This window comes from Rhagoletis pomonella, unplaced genomic scaffold, assembly GCF_013731165.1.
Source record: "Rhagoletis pomonella isolate Grant_MI unplaced genomic scaffold, Rhpom_1.0 Rhpom_scaffold_00003, whole genome shotgun sequence".
In the NCBI taxonomy this organism is placed as follows: domain Eukaryota; kingdom Metazoa; phylum Arthropoda; class Insecta; order Diptera; family Tephritidae; genus Rhagoletis; species Rhagoletis pomonella.
Window position 1 is genome coordinate 98,654,792 of NW_023458557.1, and position 20,527 is coordinate 98,675,318.

A 20,527-nucleotide genomic window follows, 5' to 3' on the forward strand; every position below is an offset into this window, starting at 1 on the left:
ATGAGCTAGGGGCACAATAGACCCAGCGGTCGCAGTGCATTACCCAACGAACTATCTATCTAGCTATCCGATATGGAGGGGTGAAGGGGGAATTTTCGAAAATTTAAAATGGCTATATTTCAAAAAATTCCTGACCGAATTAAAAAAAAAATTGTTAATAGTTGGAAATGTAAATAAAATCCTTTTTGAGAAAAATCATTTAATAGAAAAAAATATATATTTAAAAAAAAACAAAAACATTTTTTACCAAAGAAGGGGGGCTGAACACCTTTTGCAGAGAACACTTTTCTGCGTAGGCGGCCTTCGGCCGCACTTAGGGATTATAACGCTCAGACAGTAGAATTCTCCTTTCTGTGTTGCCAAAGAAGGGGGGCTGAACACCTTTTGCAGAGAACACTTTTCTGCGTAGGCGGCCTTCGGCCGCACTTAGGGATTATAAGCCTCAGACAGTAGAATTCTCCTTTCTGTGTTGCCAAAGAAAACGGCGGAAGTATTTTTGCGCAGAACTTCTTTCTGCCGCAGTCGTCCCGCTCACGATCATAAGCATCAGTAAAACAAAATTACACACGGTATTTCTAACTAACTAATCTAACTATATAATGTTATATGTTAAATGAAAGGTATTTGTATGCTCTATTTACCTACCATAGTTTGGTGTATCATTATTAACACATATTTTTTAGTAAAACTGGTTTTTCCTAGAAAAACCTATCTATGAGTTTTCTTAAAATTTATGCACACAAATTATACAAATGTGTGTTTTAGAAAAAATGAAGATTTTGTTTACCTTTCTAACGATACCAATTTTTTTAAATTCGGTCGGGAATTTTCCGAAATATAGCCATTTTAAATTTTCGAAAATTCCCCCTTCGCCCCTCCATAGCACCGAAAATATAAGTTTGCACCAAAAAAAAAAATTGTATACCATTCAAATGAGGAAAAAAGGCGATCAAGCCCACTTTTTCGTTTTGTTCTAGCTTAACGGGCCGTATTCTGCACTTATGCCAATGTTTGTAATGGTTTTATTTCCAGGAACCGGAAACATTTAGACTTGGAAGTCGCCTAAGAAACAGCCATCAACCAAGCAATCTTCCAGTAATCTTTGTAATTAATTCGGAAAGTGGCCTTCAATAAACGCTTTTTAATGCTAATACTAAGAATCCGACAGCGGAAATTTATTTCCTTAAACCATTCAAAATTTATTTGCTACTGATTGTTTAGTACGGTGTGCGCCAGCTCACTATTTGTTGTAGCTACAGATGTTGGGGGTCTTACATGGTGCAAGAAGATAAAATAGTGGAACAAATGCAGTTGGGCTCCAAATCTCAAAAAAAAAAAAAAATATTGGAATCGCTAGAGATGATTGAGCTGAGTATAACGGTATACTTCTTTTTTTCGGCAAACAACAACAACAAAAATTATCAAAGGTTAAAGTTCAAAATAAGCAATTTTTGAAATCAAGATTTCTTAAAAACGGATGGATTCCCTTTAATTTGGTATACGTACTTTATATATATGTTGTATAGTTCTTACAAAAATTGAATTAATGTAAAATAATTATAAAAAAACACCTTTTGCAGAGAACACCTTTCTGCGTAGGCGGCCTTCGGCCGCACTTAGGGATTATAACCCTCACAACGTAGAATTCTCTTTCTGCGAAGAAAAGGCACTGAACACCTTTTGCAGAGAACACCTTTCTGCGTAGGCGGCGTCGGCCGCACTTAGGGTTTGTAGGCTTTTTTTATAATTATTTTACATTAATTAAATTTTTGTAAGAACTACACAACATATATATAAAGTACGTATACCAAATAAAGGGAATCAAATTTGCTATTAAATGAAATCAAAATTTTCAAAATCCATTCATTTGGTTTTGAGAAATTTTGATTTCAAAAATTGCTTATTTTGAACTTTAATCTTTGATAATTCTTGTTGTTGTTGTTTGCCCAAAAAAAGAAGTATGCCGTTATACTCGCTCAATCATCTCTATCGATTCCAATATTTTTTTTTTAATTTGAGATTTGGAGCCCAACTGCATTTATGCCAAAATAGTTTTATTATACTCACCACTGTAAAATATCAGCGCGATAATCTTTCCTCCTGACTTTATTAAATAATTTATTATATTTTTGGTTAAATTCACGTGGCTGTTGTAGCAGCCGATACCACGTGACATTGATACATTGCACTTTACACTTTACATTTCACAAATTGCACTTTTCCACATCAACACAAACACTTTACACTTTGCACTACAAATTAAAATTTGTATTTAACACTTTTCAACAATATTTTCAGAATAAACTAAATTTATTTTACTAAACACTCCGCGAGCATAAATGCGCCAATTTTCACTGACAACCGGAACTAACAGATTGAATGCTGCTGTGAATAAACCACATGCAGAGGGCGCTGCCGACAGTTTTTAAGGCATACACACTTTTAGCAACTGCATAAACCACCTTTCTCCGGAAAAAGTTATACCAGAGACACATAGCCAGACACTTGCAACAAATATAACATTATCATAACAGAAATTTACATTTTTCTCTGTTAACTCTTCTTGAAATGTTAATCGCGCTGTGGTGATATTCCATGGATTTATTTTTCAGCCAAACAATTTTACGTTCCAAAAATTTGCACCTTCTCTATCTATCTAAGTTCTCTGCTACAACAAGCAAATATTTGTTTGTGTGAAAGACGAGGATGACACTTTCGCCGTTTTCTACCAGCCAACTTCCGTTTCACAACGCGCTGTCAAAATCGGATTTGCCAACCGCTCAGTGTAGATGCCGCGTTATTTCGGTATGCTTCTTACAAAATGTATGGGCAATATAACTTTTGGCAGCCAGACAACGCTGCGGTTTTGTTTAGGTATGCCAGTAAATTTGAGAAAATGCAGAGTGCAGAACCAACTACCAAATACTCACCGAATCAAATGCTTTGCATTTCTCGAAAGAGAAACGTTTACAATTTTGAGACTTAAAACTCAACCAGGAAGTGAAAATAATTTTCCAACCCCTGGTTGGCAAACTAACACCTGATTTACATGATTCAAGTACTTGAAAGCAATTCTTGTTCATTCTCTTTTGTGTTTTTTATTTGCTTTTACACGTTTCAATTCTGTTGAATTCAAGTCTTTGGTTCTTTAAATGGGAAGCAACGAAAATGCCAAAAGCAAAGCACGAAAGTTGAAACGACTTGACGGTACAGACGCATGTGTACTCGTCCCTTTTCTTCTCACCCCCTCTCTTCCACATGCGAGCAGAATTGAATGCAATACTTGAACTGTGTAAAAGCAGTCTTAGTGATGAATGACGATTGCTCTATTTAAAAATGCCGTTTTTTTATAATTTACTGTTAATCCCAATATATTTCCTTAAAATCTTAATCCATCAGCTATTTTCGACAATGGGTATTCTTTTTCACCATCCGACAGCACGAAAATTCTCCACCATTTTTCTTATTTTGCTCGTTCAGCGTAAACAAAGAAAAAAACAATAAAAGCGAATCCCCGCTAAAGTAACGTTTCAAAGCGTATGCAGCAATAACAAAATAAGAAATAAAAAGATCGAATAGAAAACGTCAATACACCACTGACAGTTCTGTCAACGAATGTCATACGAAGCACAGCAGTGAAGAATTCATTGTTCGCAATTTCTTTGACGCGTTTGGGTGTTCGATTTGCGTCGTCGCGCTAGTTTACAGAAAAAGGTGAAGAAAATATGTGAAATACAGAATTTTAAATTTACACAATGCAACTACAAAATACAGAACTAGCATTTAAACGAATATAACTTCTAAAAACTTCGAAGTGCAGTTGAAAAATCTACAACTAAAAGTGAGTTGAACTGGTGTGAAAAGGGGCGTGCTTGAAAAATTTTCACCTCCACCCGGGGGTCTCATTGCGGACACAGCAAATTGTGTGTATTTCTTATAATATTGAGTGAATTTCGTCAGCTAAACCATTGAAGTCAAGATACCACGTCAATGTAAAACTGGAAGCGGTGCTTCTGGCGGAAAAGCTTAATTTATGGGTCAAGTCGCGAAGTAAAACTGCTGGCGCTCCGACAACGTTATAAACGGATGCAGTCGTCCTCGAAACCAGTGTTCCCAGTTGCAGCTAGTGGCAAAAGAAAAATCGATACGCGGTTCGATGTGAAAAACAAGAAAACAAAGAAAACGCTCGTGAAAAATACGTATGTTAATGAAAATACGACGATAATCGTGCAAACATGCGTTCAATGGAAAAACAAGAGGAGAAGATGAAGTGCGTGTAAATATAGATGCAAAAGAAAACAAAGAGTAGAAATTGAAAAAGTTGTAAATCAAAATAAAAACATGAATGAGTGCGCAGGAAAATGTATTACCAACGATCAAGGGGATGAAGAGTGGTGACGGGTCGAGGATTGTTGATTTCCACGCGTGTGTTCATAAGAGCCTTCACCACCCACTTAACTAACTGCCAACAAAGCGTGCAAAAGCTCGCAACTTCCTGCGTCAGGATATTAGAAATGTTGTAAATAACGTAAGGGGAAAAGTTACAAGTGAAATAATGAATTTTTAGTTGGAACAAAGCGGACGGCTTCGTGAAAAAGAGTAAAATCAAGTGGGAACACAATGTGACAGGCTAATGTAATGGCACGGGGGATGATGAAAGGCACAAGGACACACTGAATGATACCTCTGCGTGTGTATCTAAGTATAAATATATACCTAACAGAGCTGGGCACTTTTTGATTACGATTACTTAGCATGTCGAATTACTGTAATTAGTTGCGTTCCAGATGCTTCACGATTTGCAGGTTTTTACAGGAAGTAGTTCCAGGTGACCACCTTCCATAAGGTTTATTTATAGAGAAAATAGCTGCTCGTGCAAATCGTGAATATCGGGAAGCATCTGGAACGCAACTTTTAATTGTAATCCGTCAAATTTAACGATTACGACTACTGTATAGGTTACACGTACCTATGTCCATATACATAAGTGAATGTGATGCTTTTAAGTATCAATTTGAGAAAAATTATTGCTTTTCGCAGTACTAAATGTAATTTATGCCCCTCGCCCTACTTGAAATTTAACACCATTTGATTTATTATTGGAAACTGTGAGAAGTGATAAGAAGCTGTGCAACCAGCTGCGAGTGCTTTGAATATTTAATGGGAACTACGAAAAAAAAAAAATTGTGCAATTGTGTATTGCAAAATTTCCAGCGGTTAAATAATATCTAAGTTTATTCCTGCCATACCCTGCAGAAAATCTTACTAGCTCAGAACTAGACCATTTACCGACAGTACTAGTTCTAGCTCAATACCCAAGCAATGCTTTCAACTGTCCAGGTTTACACGGCGATGTCATTGGCGGTGGCAATTGTCGCCCAGTGCATTACTTTGCTACTTGTTGTTGTTGTTGCAGCATACAAAATCCCCAAAGACTTTTTGGGGAGTGTTGCTGGAGTGACAGTCCTTGGCCAGATATAAATCTGGGTCGTTCCGGTTACGTAGACCCGACTGTCGTGGGAACGTTACTTTGCTACTAGTTTTAACCGGTTCCGTTTTGGACAGTTTTTTTTTTTTTTTTAATAAGAAAACGTTTTTAAGATTATTTTTTGGGTATTTTTTCCGTTTTTTCTTTTCTGTTACAGATTCCATTTTTAACCGACTTCACAAAAAGGAGATTATTATTAGTTCGTCGATTTCGATAATTCTTTTTTCATCGGAAAGGTGGTAGGTAGTACCTCAAGGGTGGCCCCATACTAATTTTGTTTAGGATTCGATAATTTGATCGTGAAGAATTGGTTTTTTTTTGCTGAAAAATTACTTGTAACATATTTTGCCTCCACCGCGATTTGAACTCGCGACCGACGATGCTTGAGTCGGAGGTCTTCTCGCTGAGCTACTTTCGTATAGTACGAGTAGTGAGCATTTGCACATTTACACCGCAAGTTTCAACTGTCCCGCTCTGCAACCGTTTTGCGCTAGTTCAGAGATAGCTCTGATATATATAGTTTGGAGCGAGCGCTTTGTCAGATTATCTCTAAATTTTACTACGGGATATTTATACAAATATACATAAGTATGTATGTATACACATCCGTATATTCACATATATGCAATACTACTATATTGGCAGTAAGAGCTAGTACACATATTCGTACATATCCCAGCAAACAATTAGGTTTGATATAAATTTGAGATTGATTTGAAATCAAAGCCTTTCTCAAATGTCAAACGTTTGAAAATGATTTGATATTGATTTGAAAATTACAGCTTTCTCAATAAAAAGGGGAGTTTGATCTCCATTTGAGAATATGGTTAACTCTCAAATCAATTTCAAAGGTTATTTTTCAATTGCACTTCAAATAAAAGTCAAGTTCAAAGTGGAAATAAAATTTATTATAGGAAATGTATATTTCATATTTATTTTTTCTTCGCGATGTACATAACAAAAGGAGCAATTAAGATAAAGTAATTTATAATAAATTCATCTTGACGGGCATCTTGCAGCTTCATTAATCCGCGCTAACATCAAATCCACTATTTGTGGGCTTTCTCTTTGAAATTTTTTTTCTGTTCATTGTTTTTTTTTCAATTGATCTTAATTTTATTCTTACAAATTTTGATTTAACTGTGCAATTTTATATCATTTGATCAAATCTTCAAATCAACCTCAAATGAATTTCAAATGTAAAATTTAAACCTCGTTTTCAATTTGAGAATCATTTGAGAAAAACATTTGATATCAAATTGCGAAATCCATTTTTCTCGAACGTTTGAAACTGTGTTTACTGGGATGCTACTAGAATTGTGGGTCTGATGCAAAGTTTATACATATTGTATTTTAAAATCCATGTCTAACGCTTACTACCCACATACATTAGGATTAGAGATATGAGGCCCATAAATGTAGTAAGGGTTTTGGCTTTTTGAATTTTGAGTTGCGTCGTTATAGCAGAGGATACGATTACGAAACTTTCTCCAAGCAACTAAGGGTTATAAATGTAAATCAAAATACCGCACCGCAAAAGTGGGTGCCTCAGTCATGCCGACTCTAATCCTTCCCAGCTCATCTGGCAAATGACAGTTTAATAATATAAGCGATTCGAACCCAACAAATAGATCTCGTGTGTTTTCCCTAGATGGAGTTGTAAGTCAGAAAAGATGAATATTTATTTTCAAGTAGTCTCACACCTAAGAAGGTCAACGCACTGCTGCTAAATAAAAGGAAAGAATAATTTGCAACTTCATATTTTTTGCTTGTGCTAAATAAAACATTAGCAATTAAGCAGATAATAACTAAAAGTCAAAATAAGCTACTTAAAATAATTTGGCTGTACCAGTATAGGCGGCAGCTTATTAAATTTGACCTTGAAATGTCACAGTTTAGAAGTTAGTAGAAATACATTATTGGCAACAAGACAATTTTTGCTTCAGATATTACTTAGTATGTACATACATATGTTTAAGCATACGTTTTTCCTTAATGTCCACCAACATAATTGCTCACTTTCGAAAATGTGGTGTTGGAAAAATACAACCTAATATGTATTTAGAAATGTAGTTTTGGCTATTCATCGACAAGTAAGTACATGCATAGCATTTGCACAAATTCACCGTACCTATGTATATGAATGCAAGTAAGTAAGAAAGTAAACTAATTCGTACATACATATATGTATGCTCAGTCATCTGAAAGACATGTTCCACCTTTCATTCTTCACATACTCAAAACACACACAGATGGTCGCTTCTACTTGCCAGTCATTAGTTTGACCCAAATTTCCGCTACAGCCAACTACTCGTAAAAGCAACCGCGCACAGCTGTGTTGAAGTGATCAGCGCGACGTTGAACAAGCAGACCGCTGTTTTTTTTTTTTTTTTTTTTTTTTTTTAACAAATCATTGAAGCGATGCTGCATGAAAGGCCAAACAAATGAGCAAGCAAACATACATACATCTTTCTTCAGCTAATCCTCTACTGAAATTGGCAAATTAGTTTGGTTTAGTTGTGTACTCGTTCATGTGCTTTCTTCACATTCATTCATGGATTACTACTGGCTATTGTTGCTTCTATAAAAGATATGCATTTCGTTGTGTTTACTTAAAAATTAAGTTCTTTTAAGCACTTTAGCTACATAAAAAGTTTTATTGCTGTGCATACCTACCTACATACATATATGTATGTATTCAAAGCCACATTGTTCTCCCCCTGTTGCTCCCAGCCCTGCACTTGGACAGCTATTTCCTCAATGACTTTCATTGTTTCCTCGCAGCACAGTGACCTTTATTGTGTTCATTTGTTTTGCGCGCGCTTGCCTCTGCTTTACACATGTTGCTGTTGTTGCCGCTATAGCTTTTATCACTTTGGTCACATTTTTTCCCCAATTTTCACAATTTTATGCTTTCTGCTGTTTTTGCGAAATGTTCTCGTGAAATTTTTTCAGCAATTGCATTATTTCTGACAATTGTGATAAATAAAAATAAGCAGACGACGATGCGAAATGGCGTGAAATTACTTGTGTGCAAGAATACATATTCGAAATGTGTAAATATTTTCGCAGGCTTCAAGTATGTAAACAGAATTTGTTTTATTGTTGTTGGTTTATTTTGATAAACTTGGCGAAATAAGTATGTCTGGCCGAGAAATAACTTGAATCACTTCAAAAGGTAAGCCGACTCTTAAACGATCTCAGAAATATTAGAACATTTGCAAATACACTGCCCCATGCGATTAAGTTTCATTCTTTTAGCTTAACACTTAATCACCAAGATTGAGTAAGTGCGTTTAAAATTTCATTCGGGAAAGAAAATGTACAATGCATATCACATCCCTTGGGTCAATCGAAATACACGGGCGTTCGACATACTCAGTGGTCCAGCACATTGATGTAATCGGATATTCACGCCACTTTTTCTCACATGACGATTTTTGGTAATAACTACACACCAGCGCCACTGGACTTCTCTTTTTTGCAATATTAACTGGACTCCAGCGCCACCTGGTGGGTCAAATTTTGAACCTAAACTATCCACACACACACAAAATTTCGTCAAAATCGGTCGTCATTTAGGATTTTACTCACAAACACACGTACAGAAGAATTATATATGCACGCAATGATAGGTACAAGTTTCAGTACGTTCGGAATGCACCACGCCCCTTTTCAAATAGCCCAACTTTTCTCCGTGAGTATGGCATTGATTGCATATATGTATCTCCATGCTCTCTACCGTGAACACTTGCAGAGATATGTGGTATGAAAAATTCGGTTTGTATTGGTTTGGTGTCTTTTACAATAACTCCCATTTCTTTCATTAGTATGGGATTGACTTCATATCGAGCCCTAACCGCCAAAATAACGTAATCGACATTTTTTTCAAAATTTTCTTTTTGATGCAGAAATGCATCTAGATGCTTTAGGAATATTTCTCAAAAATATTTTCGGCAGTAAAATTTCCTAAACCTCTTCAGTTTGATATCCATTGCAATATTTAATTTATCTTATAAATTAAATTTAATTCAAATGTTCAAACATGTGGCAACCTCCATAAAAATATTTTCGGCTGTAAGCCTTCTTAAACCACTTTATTTTGACAGCCATATTGCAAAATTTACTTTATCTTATCAATTTACCTAAACTGCAATTTTCAAACAGGTGGCAACTCTCTATTTTTTTCTTTCTATATTTTAAGTTATACCTCTAGCAATACATCGGTGAAAACTGCATTCAATTTAATGCAATAGTTTTCGAGTGATGCGCGTACAAACATATAGACAGATAAAAATTCTAAAAATTGTTGATTTGGCTTCCATTGCTCTAATAAAAAAAAAAAAAGTCAGAGATTCTGCTTTCGGGTGATAATAAATATTCAGACATCCACTTCTGCTTTATGTAAGTGTTTTATTTAAAATTACAAAAAAAAAAAACAAGATCTAGATGGATCAGCCTATATATCACTACCAAGTTGTAGTGCCATGAACATTTCCAGAGATTTGCAGTATGAAATATTCGATTTGTATGGAGCTGTCACGCTCCCTTTATGTATCGAAATTCTTTTTAGCCTATAAGTCCGAAGTTTCATAAAAATCGATACAGCCGTTCTCGAGCGTTGCGAACAACGGCTTTCAAAATATACATATATATTTTTTATATTTATGTATATTTTTCTTTTAAGTTTTTTAATATTTCCTGCATTCTATTCTAATTTACTTTAATTTGTTTCATTTTATTCAATTTACTTTTCTATGTCATTTTATATCCAACAACGTTCACCACTTTATTATTACCTCATTTAGCAAGTGCACCCTACCTACTCTGCCTCTCGCTCTGTACACTTGTACAACGATTTCGGCACTCCTGAAAGCCGAAAATAAATTTGTAGCTACAACTCATCGCTATGTTATTTCGTGTTATTTTATTGTTTCTACACACAACAGCGGATATCGATGATTGTAATTTCCGATATTTGGTTTGTTTTTATTGTTTACTAAATATTTCAATTTGGCTTTGCAATTATTTTGTGGTTTTGATTGTTTACGAGTACAATTAGTCATTGACGAAGCTACAAAATCGTTTTACTGTAGATTATACATATATGTATTTCCATCATAAGAATTTTAGAATATGAAATGTAAATTGGAGATTAAAATCAGATGTTGGATATATACAGTTAAACCGCATGGTTTAGTCATTGTAAAAATCGTCGAATGCCTTTTTTACATTTCAAAATAAGTAAAGTAGCCAAATATCTTCGTAGTAAAATGTTAGATGTTGTTGTAACAGCATACAATTCCCTAAGGGATTTTTTGATGAATGACCTATTCATTATTTATTTAAGCATTAACCGGGTTTTAAAAATAGGAGGTTGCCCCGTCAAATAAGACTACCAACCCCAAGTCATCCGTATTGAGCAAGTGATTCCCGTTTAATTATCTCAGATATGAAACAAATACATGCAGGTGTAATTCAAAATATATGTTTATATGCCGGTTTCTGGTTCTAAGTATGAGGGCTTTTCTCACTAATCATATTGTGGATATTGCGAAATTAGCGAGATCACTTTGAATTTCCAAATTGGCAGGCCGTTCTAGTCAGCTAAGCTCTAAATTGTTTATATTTGTTACATTGTTGTTATTGTTTGCAAGTGTACATACATATGTACATAGCATATACGTGTTTATCTAAGAATGAGCTCACACATTCTACTTAACACTCATTATGGCAGATTATCCCTGTAGGAAAGTGATGCTAAATAATCAATTTCAGCTGAGTTTGCCAAAGGCTTACATATTTTCACTATTAAATATCGCCACGTAAATATTATTTGTCAGGTCAAGATATCTTACAAAATTGTGTTTCATGATGGGTATTTTCTTGCTCTAACTTACTCTAGTTTTGGTTTCGTGAGCCTGAGCTAAGTGGAACTGGAGCAACTTAGAGCACAATTTTCTGCACCAGCTTTTTTGATGGAATAACTTAGAGTAAGCAACCGTTTTGAGAATTTCTGCCTGAAAAGTGTTTCATGAGATTTGTGAACTGAGTTGCTCTAGCTTGCTCTATTGTTTTTTGACATCTGCTCGATTCTGCCCCCCATTTGAGCTGCTCTGGACTTTTTTCGGTTTCATTAAACACAATTATTATATCTTTGCTTGAACACCTATCATTTTTGACCACTAGGTGATGTTTCGACCTTTTTCAAGGGCAAACAAATGTTGTAGACAAAAGACCTTAAGATAATATCGCGGCAAAGAGCGATTTAAACGAACCAAAGGAATTTTCTTTTAATATTCTGAGCTTTGGAAGTAAAGCTCGGACCCTTCTGCTCTTTAACTGCCACTTACGATGTTAATGCCAATTTTTTAATTCAATAGTAAATTATTTTAACAAGCGGCGTATAAGGTCAGGAGGAGAGTCCAGTGCCAGGTTGAAACTCGTTTTTGTGAAAATTTTAGATATACAAATTATTGAATATGAGTACTCGCTATACCGAAGGAATAGTGCTTGAAATTGAATACTAAGTAGTTGCTCAGATACTAAGTTCTACATTCCCTAGGGGGTACTCATATCTACTATGCAGGCACACTTGTCTGCGCTTCATTATTATTATTATTATTATTATTATTATTCTAGTCAGGCGGGTTTCATCCACGTAGAGCAAAAGCAGAAGCAAGTGATACTTTTTCATGAGCAAACTCTGATTATTATTTTTTTTTTCAATTAAATTGTTTAGATTCGTTTAACAAATATTAACATTTATTTTTTGTCTCGATTGTCGTTGTGTTGTGGGTGTTTTGTGATGCCTTAAAATGAGTTGGCGTACACAGCTTTGATTGCACCCACTATTTGGTTATTTACATACTTACACGCTGATAGATAAAGCATTCGTAAGTTTTTAGCCATTTTTGCCCATCTGCTAAAATTTTTTGTATTTATTCCCTTTTAAAATTTCGCGCGCGTTACGCTGTTTGGGGTAGCTGGCTTTTTAAAATAGGCTGTTAAACAAATAAGTAAATAAACGTACTACGTACACTTTTATTACAGTAATACACATGTATGTTCATTTCATACATACATAAACATATGTTTATAAACGAAGAAAGCAACCGCAATATGACTCACTTTATACTGTTGGCGACAAGATTTTGGTGACAATTCATTTGCTTGGGGAATTCAATTAAAATTAATCGGTTATTTTGTCGGCGAAATGAAACAGCTTTTACCGCTACTCGAAACTTTTAAATACATATGTATGTATACAATTTTGATTTCGATTAGTTCTAAAATATTACACGAAGCCTAGCGAGGTAATTAGAAAAAGTGTCGTATGCATTTCGGAAGGGTGAGTAAAGAAAAGACTTAACCACCCTATTCCAGCTTTGGAATAGGGTCGAAAACATTCTCTCTCTTTCCTCAAAGCGACATTAATTTTTTTATTTTTTCCTAAAAAACCAATAGCAGTAGTAAAATCTCCGCATATTTTTGCAGACCTCTATCTGAATTTCTATGCAGATGGCGAACTACCTTCCAGTCATTTGGCCGCAACTTAGTAATGAGTTTATTTCGAGTGCAAAATTGGACCCCTTTCAGACACGTCAAGTCTTGCTTTCACGTATGTATGCTCGGTTCGTAGGCGCAGGAGGTGAGAAGAGAGGGAAAGAGTACAATGGTTTCACCTCCTTTGCCTACGAACGAACAGACTTGAAATCAAGACTTGACGTGTCTGAAAGGGGTCTCAGTTCTGTTGTGATCGCCAGCAAGTCATTGTCGGCTTCATTATTTAGATTTCTTAGAGCTGAGACTGGTTGGCAGTGGTGAACGAGAAGGGCTGAAAAAAGTGCTTCCCCGCATGAATTCTAGAAGAACTTTTCATATTTAAAATTAACCCAAGTTTATAGTACTCGTAAATAGCATTACAAATCGATTTCGATATGCTCTTCAAGTTGCAGTAAGACACAAAGTTGCAGTATACAAAAAAATAAATGAGAAAGGAAGGCTTTAATATGTACCTACATATCTCAAATTCAACGACTATGTATGTACATATATTCTCTAACTAGTGTTTTTAAATTTAATAAATTTAAAGGCGAAAAGGGCGAAAAATAAAAATCATAATAAGAAATCCATGGCGCCAAAGTACATTCAACTTTCTTTTTTTTTCCCAGTTGGTTGCAAGATAAAATAAATATACCGTTAGTTATATGCGTATGTGCATACAAAAATACATACACATATGTATGTACATACATATAACTATAATTCAAAATAATATTCAGGAGGCTTCATACTACGCTTACATCACTTCCGCTTATTATATTATTTATGTCGCCAACGACCGCTGAATAAGTAAATTTGTATGAATGTACTAGTAAATTGTGAAGCACGTGAATTTTATAAATCCAATTTTCATGCTACTGGTAAGGTAGGAAAAATGTGCGACTTCTTGCCGTGGGGTAAAATATTTTAATCTTACATGGTACATACGTCTATTATTTTACGAAAACTTGCAGTCATTCACACCGTGTCACGAACGCCCTGGCGCATTATGGAGGGGTTTTTGATTAATTTTTGATGTGATTTTTATGCATGTCTGGATGTGTATGTACATACATACATACATATGTATGTACATAGAGACAAAAATGCGAGGGTAATTTGAAAAGTCAGTGACTGTTTTTATTTCTCAACATAGTCTCCTTTTAGCTCAAAACATTAGCTACAGTGTTTTCCAATTTTTTTATTTCCTTCCAAATAACAGGGTTTTCAAGGTCCTAAAAATAAGCGTTTGTTTCAGTGATGACCCCTTCATTCGACCGAAATATATAAAAAAATATATTTTTTAAACGTTCCTTTGAAGTGTGCAACCAATTTGCGCTCGGGCTATTCAATTCCTGGCCAGAACCAGAAAATTTTCTATTAAATGCGCCTGAAAAGTTCTAAAAAGTTAGCCAACAGTAATTTTTTATGCTTTATTGCTTACTTTCAAATGCATTCGCAAGTGCCATAACGTCAACAGCTTTATTAGGGTGAACTTCCGGGAACATTCGGACGGATTCTTGATTGAATGTGAATTGACTGAATTTTCATCATACTGACTAGACACACAGAAGAGAAAAACAAGATAACAAAAAACACTTTCGACTCGAGAATTCGGAACGCTCCGAAACGCTCATTTCAGGTGTTGCTGTCGGGGTCGTTTTTCGCTCCGTACTTGGAGCGCCCGCATTTGGCTAGCTGGGTAAACACTCTCTGGCAACTTCTTAATTTGTTCACCTCACCCAAAATGTAGCAACAAATTTTGCCGACTAACTCACGAGTATTTGCAATCCCGCATTCATGCCATAATTAACGAACCATGTCACAACAACTGTTTTCTTCGCCACCATGGATTTTTAATCAGCGCGAAGATCGCTGCCACCCACTCTAGTGCAGGTGCAGTGGAACAATAGCCGGAGTGGAGATTAAGTAACAGTGCAGTCGATCAGTGTGGCTGTCACTAAAGAAACGTATCTACATATGAATGTAGGCCGTTGCGTTGTGTAACCGCCGAAGTGTAGTGGGAAGTGAAGAGTTTCCCACATTTTTTTAATGAGTGAATGCTGTTGTTGATGGCTTATTGACAGCTGTAGCAGGAAGGAGGCTGTTGATTATTGAAGTGAGAAATTGGTGAATTTTCGCCTCTTTTTAAGCTAATTTCGCTTGGCAACTTCAGCGTTTAGTTTTGCACATTTTTTTTAATAATATTTCTTCTATGTTTGCGTTGTGCTCCGGCAAATCAAGAAATAAGAAACACAAAAAAAGTGTCTTAAGCTGAGCCTACACTTCGATCTTTGCACTTGTAAGTGCGAGAAACCGAAGGCGAAAGCAACTAGCAGTAGCAGTAGCAAATGTACTAACTTTGTTTGCTTACTGGCTCAGTGTAATTAGTTTAGACTTAACTAAGTTACTCCGGCGGCAATTTTTTCCACTCAGGTATCCATTTAGTATAATTAAGTATATGGGAACGTATATTATACACATACTTACATATGCACACTAGGGTGGTCCAAAAAAAAAAGTAAGGTCGGAATTTTTAAGCTCTCACCCCATAGGATTGTTCTATATCGAAAAAATATACACCAACTTTTTATTTTGAAATCAAAAAATATTTAAAGGTCGCTCAAAGTTTTCCATGTATTTTATATGGTAAAAAAAAAACCAATTTTCGTAGAAATGGTCTAGAGTTATTGAAAACCAAAATTTTTCGATCGGAAAATTCTGATTATCTTGCATTTTCTCGTGTTTTTGGCGGACCTATAAGATATAGTTACTATGAAAAAATTTTTAAATAAACAGTTGGGCACTACTATGGGGAAACTCCCGAAGAGATACAGAGTTTTCCGAATGAAAAATATTGATTTTTAAGAATTCCATAACATTTCTACAAAAAGAGGTTTTTCCCCCATATAAAATACATGGACAACTTTGAGCGCTTTGAGCGACCTCTAAATATTTTTTGATTTCGAAATAAAAAATAAGGGTAGATATATTTTTTTCGGTTTAGGACAATCTTAGGGAGTGAGAGAAAAATAATTCCGACTTTACTTTTTCCCGCATGCATTTTTGGGCCACCCTAATGTACATACATACCATATATGCATTTCTGGTCTTATATTGGTACTTTTACATGTTGCTGTAGCCATTGCTTGACTTGGCATAAATCAATTTTCTTGCTCACGTCACAGGCACGCGAGTAGCATAAAAAGCCACCACAAATGTATGTATGTATGTACATATGTATGTAAGTACATACGCCATAGTAGGTGAGTCACATTTTAAGGAGATGCGGTTTGCAAATTAACAATTTGAGGCCATTAGCCGATATGAAGTTGTGCAGAGCGATTATTTAGGAAGTAAATGAGCGATTATTTATCTCTTCTATTAAACTCCAGTATAAAGAATTGGTACCTTCGTTGGCAAGCCACATATTGATGTTAAGTTTTAAAGATTAGACGTGGATTCAAGAAGGATTAGAAACATGAGCCACTTAACAGTAGTAACAGTTTTTATTTTTTGAATTTTGAATTGTGTCGTGATTGCACAGAACCACCGATATGTATGCAAAAAGCTAGTATTTAGGTCAATAAATCGATACATACAGTTGTCCACAAAATAATAGGAGTGCGATATTTTGACCAGTTTTGGCTATTTGTCTTTTGTTTATTTAATGTTTATTATTTTTTTATAAAAGCCGAGCTGGCTATACAACAAACACCATATAAATTCAGACTTTAAACTTTGTATAAAAATTATAAAAATTGTGCAATTTTTCACCCAAATTTCAAACTTTTTAATCAGAATCTTTAGAAAAAATTCTGGTATGCAGTTTTGTAGCACATTCAATTCTAGTCTGAGGAAGTGCAAGTTTCAAGCGGCTAAAAAATTCCGTTGATTTTTGAGAATTTTTTTGGTTAAAGGTGTTTCAGGTTTTTTCCATACAAAGTATGTCGACAATTTTCTTTTATATGGAGGACACTGCCAGCAAAAAAATTGCCAAAAATCAACGGAATTTTTTAGCCGCTTGAAACTTGCACTTCTTCAGACTAGAATTGAATGTGCTACAAAACTGCATACCAGAATTTTTTCTAAAGATTCTGATTAAAAAGTTTGAAATTTGGGTGAAAAATTGCAAAATTTTTTTAATTTTTATACAAAGTTTAAAATCTGAATTTATATGGTGTTTGTTGTATGGCCAGCTAGGCTTTTATAAAAAAATAATAAACATTAAATAAACAAAAGACAAATAGCCAAAACTGGTCAAAATATCGCACTCCTATTATTTTGTGGACAACTGTATGTATGTTGGGAACGATATCAGTAGGCGTTTGTATATATGTATACTCATAATTTCGATAATAATGCCCATGAAAAGTATATTAGTACATCTATTTTAACGATAACGATATCGATGATAAGAAGATATCAAAAAATATACGAAACACAATATCGATAAATATATCGATACCGAAATTTTTAATGAAATTGAAAAACGCCAGCAGATATATTTAAAAGAGTAACAGTACCTATTTCCTAGAAATATCGAAAATTTTTTCGATAAGTACATTAATAAAATTATCGATTATAATGTCGATAACGCTATTTTAAAATATATTTCTTCATAAATTTATCGATAACGAAGCTAGAAAAAGATTTTTTTATTAAAAAAAAAAGAGAACCAAGTGCCCTACATCAAAACTTAATGAGTGCAACGCAAATTCACAGTTTGGTTTCCATCACAGCTCCTAAATTCTGTGTCAAGGCCCTCTATTTGTCAACCAGAAATAAACGAATTTTTTTTTTTTGGTATGTAATTCGGCATCTCATTAATTTCAGCGATTCTGATTACCAATTCTGGTACTAAGTATTTTTTGATAAAATTGTTTTTGCAACACTTAAAACAGAAACTTTCCCTCACCCCACAATTTTTGCGCTCATGCTTCATTACTATGAAATCAATATCACATTCCATGAACTCTTAGCGCTCACTCAAATTTTGTGGTACGTATGTATGAGCATATGTTAGTGTTTTTTTTTTTGCATTGCGGTTTGCCACAAGGGTATCAAATGTGTTTCTCTCTTCTCCCTTTCGATTTTATATCTGATAATAAAATAGTGGCAGACAACCGGTGAGGGTTACATGTACATACATATGTATGTATGGGTCACAGCTACATTTTCATGTATATTTTCCCCCACCAATTTGTTTTAATATTTTGGTCAAATCCTTTGGGTATTAAGTCCTGAAAAGACAGCAATTCGAACGAAAAGTCCGGACAAAGCACATTAGGGCGACACAAAGTGTAAGTAATACTATATTTGTATGTGAAACTAGTAACAAAGTAGTCACTAGTAAATTATAAATCTTTCTTGGGGCTGAAAAAGTGAATATAATGTTCTCATATCGATAAATACATAATATCAAAAATTATATTAGTTGCGATCCCTTAGGAGTCCGGACTAGTCAGAAATAGTCAGAATCAGTCAGATTTTACTGGAAATCGATCCCGTACTCGGTTCTCTGACTATTGAGAGGACAAAAAAGAGAGTAAATACGGTTCTCTCTCTGTCAGAAGTTACCAGTTTTAGTCCGAGAATTTTTTGCTGGTAAATTCTGGTAAATGTGTCAAACGATCAGCTGTAGTGTAGTGTGTTTTGCAACCAAATTGTAAACAAAAGAAAAGTGCACTCTGCTAATTCATGTTGAAAAGTATTTAATTACTTGTTTAAATGGATTCTAATGAATTTGAAAGTATTTTTGGTTATTTACATGTGTGAGCTGAGTGTGTTTACATACAAAATAAGCAAAAATTTACAACCAAAATTTGGAGGTTATGTTGAAGTTGACAGAAGTTACCATTTTTTACTAGAAAGCGATCCCGTACTTTTCAATGTTACTCTCCCGCTCTGAGCGAATTTTTATTTTTTGACAGTTTTACTAGTCCGAGTCCGAGGAATACGGGATTACACCTATTAAAGATACATCGACATAGATAAAAGTGTGGATAACAATATCAATTACCACATTCATCGATGTATTTCGATAACATTATAGAAAAGTTTATCGATAATATCGCTGAAAGTGGGGTTATGTACATCCATGCTTAATGCCTTGGTTATAATGGACGGGGCGAATCGTAACAAATCGTGACGAATTCGTAAGGATCTATTGATTTTAGATTGTTCCGTCTTACGTTACGTTACGTGCATTCTAACCATTTTCATTTATTTCCCATACAATAGACAATTAAGTGACAGTTCACTCCGTTCCGTTACTTCCATTATAGCCCAGGCATAACGATTTATATAAATACACCCACAACGTTATCGATTAACAATTCGATAGCATTATAGAAAATTCTATCGATAATATCGCTGAAAGTGGGGTTAGATATATCCATGGTTAACAATTTAGATAAAAACACCGATAACGATATCGATAAATATATCGTTCTTCACTCGATAACTTCATATTCACTAACAAAATCCTAATTTTTCCACTCTCTTTTTCAGATTTCACGCTGTATCTGAAAAGCGTAATCCATCGAATCGATAACTGCAGTCTCTACCTAAAGGTTTCATTGTTGAAGTCCCAAAGGGCCACACGCACACAGTCGCCCACAAAGGCGCTGTGGTGTTAGCGGTTGGTGGCTGCGGTTGCTCCGCATACGGAGTTGAAGCCACAGAAAAACACCAAACCAAGCCGCTCATCGAAACGCAATCAACTCGGAGGAGTAATACATCCCCTTACTGCTAAGCGGCAAACATGAATGTGATGCGTAAGCTGCGTGGCAATACCAACGCCACAGGTTCACCCACCGCTGGAGCAGGTGCCACAGCCAATGGCAATTTGTCGCCGGCGGGCGCCGCAAGTGGGGCGCGTGTTGGTGAGGAGACCAACGCTGCCGCAGATGCGCGCATACAAATCAGTCTGCATACGCTGAAACAACTCTTCAACGAGTACACACACCCCAAGGAAGCGCTCAGCGAGCATGAAAGGGATATGAAATTGTATCAAATGTTGCCGTTATTTTGCAAGGTATTGTGCGGTTAACTCACTGCATTATTTATAGCAAGTAATTTCTCTGTTGCTTGTGGTGTTTGCAGGTTTTCAGCACTTGCCCGGCAGCGGATATGAGCGAAAAGTTCTGGGATGTGGTAGCGTTTTGTCAGCAAGTATCGCGGCTGATGGTCAGCGAGATACGGAAACGAGCCTCCAATCAGAGCACAGAGGCGGCGTCAATAGCGATTGTCAAGTTTTTGGAGATCGAAACAACCGAGGAGACCAGCAGCGGCTGGATGCTGCTGTCTACTTTGAATTTATTGGCCAACGGAGATGTGTCGTTGATACAGGTACCTATATACATACAAACATAATTTTCTGGTAGCAAAAAGGTTTAATTGGCTGGCAGGCTGTCCGAAGTCAATTAGACGGATGAAGAAAGCAAAACCAGCGATCCCATCGATTATACAAAAAATTATGAAGTTATTGCC

General features: G+C 35.5%; 2 protein-coding genes across 8 annotated transcripts in view; one reads left to right on the forward strand and one right to left on the reverse strand.

The window, feature by feature from the left end:
• Window positions 1–20,527, reverse strand: part of LOC118735946 — a 273,819-nt gene that overhangs the window by 216,751 nt on the left and 36,541 nt on the right. The window lies entirely within an intron of this gene.
• The window catches only part of LOC118735941 (WD repeat and FYVE domain-containing protein 3), a 30,535-nt gene continuing 13,647 nt past the window's right edge, over window positions 3,640–20,527 (forward strand). For 3 of the 7 annotated variants that reach the window (XM_036465987.1, XM_036465981.1, XM_036465988.1), the window contains exons 1-3: window positions 3,640–4,690; window positions 19,547–20,072; window positions 20,141–20,386. In XM_036465987.1, coding sequence (XP_036321880.1) covers window positions 19,800–20,072; window positions 20,141–20,386 — 519 coding nt within the window. In that variant the 5' untranslated portion in view covers window positions 3,640–4,690; window positions 19,547–19,799. Of the gene's footprint in view, window positions 4,691–19,546; window positions 20,073–20,140; window positions 20,387–20,527 lie in introns of those variants that run through there. The other 4 variants (XM_036465983.1, XM_036465984.1, XM_036465985.1 and 1 more) reach the window with 4 other exon arrangements.